At 32.0% G+C, this 11,111-nt stretch overlaps 2 protein-coding genes across 2 annotated transcripts; one reads left to right on the top strand and one right to left on the bottom strand.

Moving 5' to 3' along the window:
- The first annotated feature begins 1,712 nt into the window (after window positions 1-1,712).
- LOC108324976 (F-box/LRR-repeat protein 17) lies at window positions 1,713-5,886 on the top strand. Its single transcript, XM_017557941.2, has 11 exons — window positions 1,713-2,416; window positions 2,743-2,844; window positions 3,063-3,207; window positions 3,320-3,504; window positions 4,002-4,106; window positions 4,285-4,382; window positions 4,469-4,686; window positions 4,773-4,839; window positions 4,957-5,042; window positions 5,253-5,354; window positions 5,597-5,886. Exons 1-11 carry the CDS (start codon window positions 1,815-1,817, stop codon window positions 5,663-5,665), a joined length of 1,779 nt encoding a protein of 592 aa, XP_017413430.1. The 5' UTR covers window positions 1,713-1,814; the 3' UTR covers window positions 5,666-5,886.
- Window positions 5,887-8,370: 2,484 nt separating this feature from the next.
- On the bottom strand, window positions 8,371-10,746 carry LOC108325061 (auxin-induced protein AUX28). The gene is made up of 5 exons (XM_017558053.2): window positions 10,316-10,746; window positions 9,760-9,983; window positions 9,456-9,591; window positions 8,954-9,015; window positions 8,371-8,739 (listed from the first exon to the last, which is right to left on the bottom strand). The coding sequence occupies exons 1-5, from the start codon at window positions 10,615-10,617 to the stop codon at window positions 8,702-8,704; spliced, it is 762 nt and encodes a 253-aa protein (XP_017413542.1). The 5' UTR covers window positions 10,618-10,746; the 3' UTR covers window positions 8,371-8,701.
- Window positions 10,747-11,111: the final 365 nt, after the last annotated feature.

Genomic DNA, 11,111 nt, shown 5'->3' with positions numbered 1-11,111 from the left:
AACCTAACCATGAATTGAGAGATGATGGGAACAACACTTGCAAATCCTTAAGACTTAAGATTTTATTAAAAAAATCTTAAAGAAAACAAATCTTAATGATTTATTAGATGAGATGAAGAAGAAACCTATAAGCAAACCATTATTTAGGAGTTATGCACTATGTAACATTTGAATTTCATTACATCTAAATTTGAGAATAAAAAGAATTTTTCTTTTATTGAATTTTTTTTTATCTTTTTCCCAATTCTATTAATTGATATTGAAAACAATATCTATTAAGAGCATTTAGGTTGCTTATTTTCCTATGTCTTGATTGAAAAATATTGGATTTTTAAGGTTTATCTCTTTTTTTCATTCTGGCTTATTCCAATGTCTTTTTTTACTTCCTCTTGTCATTATTGTATTTAACCCATTCATATATGTCTTTTATATGATAAATATAACTTTTGTTAGTTTATTTATAGCCGTGGTGACTCTTTAATAACGACATCTTTATTTACTGAATGTCAACAATGCATTTCTCGATAACGATTTATAAAAAAGATTTAAATTAAACAACTTTTCATATTTGTTGTTCAAAAAGAATCTTCTAAATTGATATTTTATCTTTTATGTTATGTTATGGTGAGGTACAAATGCTTGGACTGTTTTCACCAATAAACCATTGTGGAATCTTCTGCTTTTAGAAGCACAAATGCTTATTTGTAATTTTTTTAAGATGCTACTGAGAATTTAAAGACTTTTATCAAACTTAACCTGGTTTTAAGTTATTGACCTTCACTATTCAGATTAAATAATATAAAAAATTTGTTTGATAAAAAAATATTAATACAACATTTTGAAGTAAAATAAATTCTGTAAATAATTTGTTGCCATTTATTATTTGTTTGAAATAACGTAACTTTGTTAAAAAATTAGTGTATCACCGCGTATCTTGTTTAAAAATTTTCAAACAAAATTTTTTTTTACTATCATTATATAACTTTTTATATTCTAGAAAAAAAATTCACAAGATATTTTCAATATAAATAACATTATAACATTAATTTATATACTAGAAAATATATTTCATAAATTTTAATACTAAATACAGATGACTACAATATTAATATAATTGAAAAATTAACAAATTTGTATAAAATTTTCAAATATATAAATAGAAATCATTTATAGCATTATCTATATTCATGTATATATCACATCTTTAAGAGTGTCATCGTTAATAAAGCATATTTTAATTATTAAACAGGAAGACAAATATGTCTACATCAGCTACATCTTTTTTTAACCATATTTGTTTCTGAAAAAACTTGCAATTTACATATAATATTAAGAAATTATTTATGATAACTATAAATTAGTGAAAAAAACAACCCCTAATGAAAAAAATAATACTTTAAACTATTGTTTTTTTGTATAAAATTGTATATTCATAAAATATTTTATTTTATTTTATATTTATATGTAAAGAAAAATGTTTTTTATTACTGAAAAAAGTAATTAATTTCCAAATTTAATAAATAATTCCAAACAATGAAAAAATCAATCCAATAAATGAATAATCAACCGTAACTATTAAGGAAGGATCCGTTGTTACTCATTACAAAATCCAAACTCTCTAACGAGTCACAACCTTTCACATAACTATTCATTAGGCATATTTATACAAAATTCGGTCATTTAAAAAAACAACAAATTATTAAAAAGAAAGAAGAATATCATAAAGACATCAGAATTAGCGCGCGAAGGCTCCCCGCGCTTTGTTCTTATATTTCCCTCTATCTTCATTCAATCCCACACTCTATCTATCGACTATGCAGGTTACCGCCGCGGCTCTCCCACCGGCCCATGGCGGAGATGCCACCACTGATGGCAAGCGTGGCAAAAGGCGTGGCAGTTACAACTGTGGTCGGTGTGGCCTTCCCAAAAAAGGTCACAACTGCACCATCAAGACTCCTGTATCTGCTTCCATCACTTCTGCTCCTCCTGATTCGTCTCTCTCCGTGGTATCCATTCCTTCCTCTGCAACATCTGGCCTCCGGCATCCTTCCTCTAGTCGCCGTCGCGCTCTGTCGTTTGACGATCTTGATGAAAGCGGTTCTGGATTCGATCCATCCGAACAGGAAGAAAGAGTGGATGCGGATTTGTTTTCTGAAACCGATCCTGATCTGGATCTGGACGCAGAATCGTGTGGTCTGCCGGCGAATCTTCTGTGGGATGTGATGAGGAGGTTGCCGCCGGCGGGGCTGCTGTCCGCCGCGAAGGTTTGCCGTGGGTGGAGGGAGACGGCGAAGAAGATATGGAGAGCGGCTGAGGAATTGAAACTTAGGGTTCCCGTCAAGGTTACAGTTGGGTTTGTTGCCTCGATGTTGCAGAAATGTCCTGGGATTGTGAGACTCTCTCTTAGGATGGAGAGGTAGGACCTTCATCTGCGATGTCGTCTTTATTGAGCAGTGGCGAGTGAAAATGATAAAAATTTTCAAAGATTGTTTTGGCACTTGAAATAAAAAGTGATAACCTAGATAATCATATTGGAAACAAGAGTTTGTGTTGATCGAGATCTATCTTTCTAAACTAATATCTAAATAGAGAGATTAGTAGCATTTCCTCTGACAAGGGATAATGTTGATACAAAATAATTTAAAAAGAAATTAATGGATTGAATTTTGAAAATGGGATCAGAAAAGATGCCATTGATTTTTTTCTTTCTTTCATGAATCTAACATGTTTGTTGTGCTGCAGTGATTTTGATTCAACTATGCTGGCTTGCGTTGCCTTCTCATGTCCTAATCTTGAGAGTATGGAGATCTCCACATTCGGTGCTGCAACCATTCGAATTAATGGGTATAAATCGATTTTTATTTTATGCAAGTATGATCTTTTTCATTTTTAAGGCATGGTATGATCTTTATTTTATGCAAGTATCCTGTGTGAAAGTTAGTTCTGGTTTACTGTCTTTGTTTTTTGACATGTTCAATTTCTTACACAGTCATTCTTGGCCATTCTACAAAAGTGCTGTCTTTGGTTATTCTAGCTTTATCTGATAAATTATGAAAATACAGGGATGAACTAGGCCGGTTTGTTGCTGATAAAAAAAGCCTCAAAAGCCTTAAGATGGAAGGATGTTCTAACCTGGGGGGTTTTGTCCTCTGTTCGTCAAGTCTTTCTACACTCTGGCTATCAGATTTGCACTCTCTCTCTAAAATGGTGATTATTGTCCTTTTCTTTCGTACTTTTTCCTATGTTATTCATGACGTGATCAATACTTATATGCTTCCGAGTGTGTGAATTCTAGTTGCTAACATGTCTGAAATTGTAGGTATTTAATTGTCCCCAATTGAGGGAGATTTCCTTGGAGTTTTCTTGCCAAGAAAATGATAGTACAGATCTCACCACTATGATCGAAGGCTTGGGGAGAAGTTGCCCTAGATTGCAAAACATACATATAGCTTCTGAACGGCTTTCACACTCTGCAGTGCTTGCTCTTACAGCTGCACAGTTGAGGTTTGTCATTTGTTTTCACCATCTTGATCTCTACTTTCTCAGTTAACATTGACAGTATGGCTTCATGTTGAAATTTCTCAATCTATAAATGGAAGCTGGCAATTTACAATGTTTTGAACTTTGCATCTGTATTTGTCAGTGTTCATATATCTGGTGGTGAATGAACCAAACATTTGACATGATTATCTGCTGCACTCAATGTGGCGTGCTTAAGAAAGGAAACAAAACAAATAACATGTCTACAAGATTAGTATGTATACACTCTCACAAGCCCACACACATGCACACAGGACACTCACAAATTACTAGCAACAATAAAATTATAATTCTGTTCCCGACTTTAATATTTATATCTGAAATCCCATGGTGATGCCTTTTATATAATCAGCGAGAATGTCATTTTTATTTACTTCTGTTTTTTCAGAGTTAATGGCTTTTTTTTAAGTACACTTAATTTAATAAGCTTCTTACTGAAGTTTTGTTTCAATGCAATGAAGGGGGCTGCGAATGCTTTCTCTTGTTCTTGGGTCTGAAATCACGGATGCATCTGTTGCTGCAATTTCCTCAAGCTATCCAAATCTTGAACTGCTTGATCTCAGTGGGTTTGTACCTGATTCTTACTGTAATCAAGTTCTTAGTAACTCTATGGAAATCAACACTGTACCCAGAGATAATAGACAATTTAATATAACATTTTATTTCAGGAATGCATTTTTTTTTCTTAATTTCCTTGTTTATCTCTTTTGGAAAGTGTGTATAATGGATAAAATTTTGTCGCAGATCTAGTGTTAGTGACAGTGGCATTAGTATGATTTGCAATGTGTTCCCTGATACCCTGACAAGACTCCTTCTTGCTGTTTGCCCCAACGTGACTTCAAGTAATTTTCTATTGCATATTCAATAACTTGACAACTTTTATGCTAGCTTGAGTTTCTGCTTCCTAATCTGCTGCTATTTAACTTAGGTGGTATTCAGTTTGCGACATTTCAGTTGCCGCTCCTTGAAATCATGGACTGTGGAATGACCATATGTGATCCTAATTTGCAAAATCCAGCTGCTGACGAAAACAACTGCAAATTACAGAAAACATCTGTCTCTAATGTACACCTTATAAACCAGAAACTAATTATCAAACACAGCCGTTTAAGGAAACTCAGTTTCTGGGGCTGCACAGGCTTAGACGTGAGTTTCATTAGACTAAGATCTCTATGCTATATAGTCTTTCCGATGCTCCTAATCTCTGTATCTTCTTTTCAATGAATATGCAGGCCCTGTATTTAAACTGCCCACGACTCATTGATCTGAATCTAAATTCTTGTACAAATTTGCATCCAGGTAGTCATTCATACTCCTGTTCTTCCGTAATCATCATGTGAAAATAAAATTCATCACATTAAGATTTCCTTTACGATTTGAAAATTTGATTATTCTCTTTTAACTTGACTTGTTCAGGAAGACTTTTGCTCCAGTGCCCCACTTTGGAAAATGTGCATGCATCGGACTGTCAGGATATGTTAATAGGCGCCATACAGAGTCAGGTAACTAAGTAATTCTTCAGATGATTTCTTTCATATAGATTACTATATTTTAGGACGTGAGCTTCATGAGTTGATGTTGGGTCTGAAGAACTAGATGCTGCCCAAGAAAGTGCAGTTTGTGATTAAGCATATAAAATACTTTGGACTTAATTGGATTGAGATTCCATGCTTCTTGGGTTCTGATATTGGAAATTCTTAATTTGTATTCAGGTTCGTGATGCTTCTTATGCTGCTATGGAAAACCATTCACCTTCTAAACGTCTACCTGATGGCTCCAAAAGGGTTCAGGTTCCACATTTACTCAGCGAGGAGGTAATGCGACATGTTTTACTGTACCACTTTTCTTGGTTTGTGTGGAAAAGTTTAGTGCATTGTGCATCAATAATACAAAAGGATCACATGTTTCTCAAATGAATTGGTGTTTGTTTCAATGGCCCTTCAAACAAGAATTTTTTTTGATTTAGAACTAGCATAGTCTTCTTAATTCCTGCTATGTTGTGCATTTTCACATGTAATGAATGATGTTATTATAAACTATTTTTGTTTATTTGCAGTCCCCTGAACCTGAAAAAAAACGGAGGAGGATCGATAGACAGCAGCATTGTAACGTGCTTCGGGGCTGATAATTGTATTCCCTTCAACTGATTCTCTAATGTATACATGTGCAATGCGTTATAATTTAAATTCTAGATTCATTCTGCATCCTTAGTTATAAATTTTCATGTTAGCCGCTGAAGTTGGCCCTTAGAACTGTCTTACAAGACAAATGTTAATGTTTATCAAATTGTTGTATGATATTTGCATGACTGTCTCATAATTTAATAAAGTTAAACACTATTTTTTATGAAGTTTTCCCAGTCACTCATTGGGTGCTGTATGGGGGTGAGATTATAGACTAGAAGTTTTAATTATAATGTTCAACTTCTTCGATTAGTCATAAAATCTTTTTCTTAGAAGAATTATCTGTTTTTGAAATTAGTGAGTTTAGTTTTTGTTTGGTTTTTCATAAGATTAACCAAATCTTTAAAAATTGATTTTTTTGAATAGTAATTTACCTTTTGAAAAAATTTCCAGAAGAATAGTTAGTAGAGATTATTTTATATTAGAATAATTTCTCCCTTAAAGAAATAATAACGTGGAATGAATATTACAGCGGGAAATTTAATTGCTACTATTATTATTTTGGTAGTTTGTTCTCGAATTGGGTATTCTTAAATTTCAGGATTTTATTCGAGGGGTATGGAGGGAGATTGCGAAATTCCCCATATGAATAACTCTTGAGGAGTTCCAATGAGTGCTTAATTGAACTTCTTACAAACTTTTATTCACAGGGAAAGGTTGATAATATTTTTCAAAAAGTTCACTGGAGAATGTGTTATTTAAGAAAATATCTGACATTCGGACAGTAAGGCATTAACACAAATTGGTGTCCACTTAGTAAAATCCTTGGTAGATATGCAGTAAAAATGTTACAATAATTTTTTTAATTATTCTAATTTGCAATATCTCAGAATATATATTTAACATTTAGTATTTATTAAAAAAATTAAAATTATAGAACTTTTATATATATTTCTTTGTAAATTTTTAATATTTTTTATTTTTTCTTTAATAAATATATGTAATGATTATTAAAAATTAATAATATTTTTTTATCGTATTAATAAAAATTAAAAATAAAAGTAAAGCATATTAACTTTTTATGTTTACACAACGATAAAAATCCCTTTTGAACTATTAAGATACATAATGTATTTTCTTTTGATGTTAAAGGAAGCTGCCCAACATGGTTAAATGGGCTGAAATACTTTACAACCAACTGGGTTCAAGTTCAACTCCTACACATCAATTAAGAAAAGCATGTGAAATCCTATTGACAACCAAAACAAATTTTAAAAATACAATAAAAAAAAATAAAGAAACTTAAAATAAGTATAAATTAATTTTAGACTTAATTTTTATATTTTAATAATAGAACTAATTTGATATTTTGTTAAATTAACATCAATATTGTTTGAAAATATAATTTATCAGGATTATTTTCTATTTTTGATATTATTTTGATTAACACGTTAGTTTTAATAAGTGACACCTTTCAAATAAAACTAATATTTAAAGATAAAATTGATTCTTTAAAAAATATTAAGATTCATTTGAATAAAGGAAATATAAAAACTCAAATAAATTATAAATTTAAATATAATAAACAAATTATTCTTGTGAGCCTTCCATAAAAAAAAGTTAATATAGAAGAGAAAAATATAGGAGATTGATAAAGTTAATTTGGTTCCATTAATAGTGAGGCAAGAACTGTGGTTGACAGTAAGAGAGGATTTTGTTGCAAAAGCAGAGATTGGAAATTATTTTGAAGAGAATTCTGAAATATTGGATAGGAATTTGAGTTTGGTAATATATAGAAGTTGAAAGGAACAATTTGAGGATATTAGTATAAGCATATTTTCTGGCAAAGTAATTGTCAGAAGAATATATCATTGTCGTCTTAAAGACTCTTTAAGTTTGTGACAGTGACTCATTATCATATTAAAGACTCATCAATTCCCTAACATTGACGACTCATTAGTATCTATCACTACTGTTTACCTTGTTTATATTATCATAAAGAGAACGATCATCTATTATTTCAATCAACTCCACACACCACCCATCTCCAAATTCCCTTCATAATACCAAAATAAAAGGCTATTTATTCCTAAAATAATTATTACTATAAAGTCTTCATAATAAGGAAAGAAAAACAAATTAGAAAAATAATTTTAAATTAAAGACAAATTTGTTTAGACCTTCATAACATAAAATATAATTCTAGATCTTACAACATCTTATATTGGCAAATGAGAAATGTAAAATATTCTAGAATCTTATGTTCCCTAATATTAGTAATGAAAAACAATTTTTTTAACTAAATTTTTTCTTTGATTCTTTAGTTTTTATGCCGCTATCATGTCTAAAATTGCTTTTTCTTTGAGAGTGGTGAAAGACAAGACATTTTACATTAGACTTATATTATTCACACAGTATATTTATATAACATTTTAATAATATTAATACATACTTATATATATATATAAGAATAATAAAGTAAACTCATGACATGAATATAGACATGCATAAATGCTCTTTGTGCGTGCACATGATCTTGTCTTCCAATCTATCATGTTTGGGAACATTTCAAGTACCAGCTACTCCATTCTAGACCTAAAACAAAAACTAACATCCATGCAATACAATTTAATATTATACAAATAAAAAATTTGATGAATACAAGGAATCAATGATGGTGGAGAAGGAAAAAGGACAAGTTGAAAAGTAGGAAATGAAAAATATATAACTACAACGGACAAACAACTTATTACGCAACCACACAACGATTAAAGAAACAAGAAGGTCTTGGAACATAATTTAGAGTGATTATCGTTTCTGTTCATAATTTATACTTAGACATTAGACATCTCACTGCTTTGTTTGAAATAATATTATATATAACAAACCATAATAATAATAATAATAATAATAATAATAATAATGATGATGCACAATTTAACTATATTTTAACATCCTGCTCTCTCCATCTGTGTCTGCAGTTACTAAGTCAACTGTCACCACTGACGATGCTGGAACAGGTTACGGTAATTACTGCTCTAGCTCCTGTTCTTGCATTTCTCCATGGCTCTTGGTGCTACAAAAACAAACCACATTTTCATTTCATAATGCATCTCTTTCTTTCAATCAACAACATTCATGTCAAACTGTTAATTAATAATGCTGCAAATATGACTTTAATGGAGGGATATTGATTATTATATATCATGAGTAATAATGAGTAGGGTTTCCCTTTTTTGTATAAAAAGTAAGTAAAAGTAAAAGTACATCAAAGAAATTAAGATACTAACCCAGTCCAATGGCTTCCTTCCCTTTCATGATACGTAAACGCTTGCATGATTCAACAAACATCCTGGTTCATATAAACAAATAAATCCATGTTATTTACTAATTAAATTATACAATAAGTGAGAATTAGGAAGTAATCTAAACATACATATATGGAGACAGTTGAAAAAAATTTTCTGTTGGAAAAAAATGACTTCTCATATGTATATTTTAATGAGAAGTTTGTGCACTATTAATCTGTATAGCATAATAAGAGGAATGCTTATTCTGATGCACATGGACATGATTAAAAAAAAAGGAGATGATCACACATTATTTCCTTAAAACATGCACATTTTTTTACGCAAAGTTTATTGGATAGGGACTTGTTTGAAATAACAATGTGATGTGCATATGGAGTTCCTGTCTTCTTTTTGTGGCTTTATAATTAATTAATTTATTTAAAGTATTAGAAGGTGAAATTAGTAAAAATAATTTGGGTTGATGAAGTGGAAGATAACTTACTCCCATGGAACATCACCGACAAGCATCCAGTCACCATCCCTGTCTTCATAGGTTGGGACACAGTCGGAGCTGTTCAAAAGATCCATCAACTTGCTCTCATTCATGAAATCCTTAAAGCCTTGGGATTCACAATTCCCTTCAATATATATCAACACCATACCATTCAATCTTATGTTCACATGCATGGATTATTAAATTTAAGATCCATATGTTTTGTTGCTTGAATATAATATGAAAAAATAAGATAAATAATAATTATCTGAGTGTCTGTTTATGAAGAAAGAAATTAATTGAGTATAGTTACCAATGGTGAAGGAGCTAAACATTTTTCCCAAGGCATCAGAGAGTTCTGGGTAACTCTTGTACATCTTCAAGTCCACTTTCCGGAGATAAGGTGCTCCATCCATGCTAACTTTCACAAAGCTTGCATTAGGGCTGTTCTTCTCACTTTCCTCTCCCATGTTCTTTTGTGCTGCAAACATGTTCTTCCTGAATGACCTCACTGGTGGCCATCCCACAACTTGCTCCCTGTAATATATATATTCATCAACTTTCCTTCCATATTTCCCATCAAAATCATAAACCATTTGAGGTGTTGTACATGTAGATCCAATTTCATATTCTGTCTTACAGTGAACTTTTTAGTCACTGGGATCAATTTCTCCTTTATTTCTTATGATCTATCTACTCTTTTTACTTCCTTCTCTAAATTATGTGTTTTAACTCCATGAAAGATAATGAAAAAGTTACAGATAGAAAATTGGAAGGAACAAGTCTTCCAGTTTTACACATGCATATACAAGAGGAATCAAAGGCAGTAAGAAAATAAAATATATATGAGGTAAAGCAGTAGTAGTTACTTAGCAGGAGGTTTGGCGGGATCGGGAAGCAAAAGGGTTTTCTCCTTAGGCGAAGTGTTTGGCTTATTACGTGGATCTGTTCCATCAGCAGAAGAAAGTTCCTTTGGTGAGAGGTTAAGCTTCAAATCAACGGTGGTTGTTTCAGTCTGAGTTTCAGAGAAGCCTCTCTTCCTCACTCCTTCTGCTGCTGCTGCTGCTGCTTCAGTTGCTGTGCCTCCATTTCCAGGTAGTCCAAGTCCAAGTCCCAGCCTGAGTTCAGTTTCCTCAAACACCATCTTCTCCTTCATGAGACCAGCTTCCATCGATTGTTCTTTTCTTCTTCCACTTTATCACTCTTTCTCTCTCTAAGCATTCAGGGATTTCGCTCTTTTCTGCAATAATAATAACAGTAGTGGGGTGAGGTATATTATAGGGGCAGCCACGTTAATTCGTTAACAGTTTGGGTGAGGTCGGCATTAATACAACAAGGGATGGGGTGCTTTGTCATTTTAACAACTTCATGGAGCAATGGGTTTCTGCCACGTGGAGGAATGTGCGACCGAGACCTTTACAACCTTGTTGGGATAGGCAACGACAACGTCATGTTATCTTCCTATGATTGTTGAGTGGAAGAAGTGGAAGTGGATGCCCACTTCTTCTTGCTTACCTCCTTTTACATTTTTCTTTTTCTTTATTTCTTTATTTTTCATTATCATCTCTAGGGTTTTCTCATTTCACCAAAAGGTGGTAAATTTACTATTTACTATTTTCTTCTTCCGTGTATCGTTCCAGATAGTTCATTGCTATGTGTACTGCA

Source organism: Vigna angularis, chromosome 3 (genome assembly GCF_016808095.1).
Source record: "Vigna angularis cultivar LongXiaoDou No.4 chromosome 3, ASM1680809v1, whole genome shotgun sequence".
In the NCBI taxonomy this organism is placed as follows: Eukaryota; Viridiplantae; Streptophyta; class Magnoliopsida; order Fabales; family Fabaceae; genus Vigna; species Vigna angularis.
Note: the sequence above shows the minus strand (reverse complement) of the source record. Positions and strands in the feature narration are given on the sequence as shown.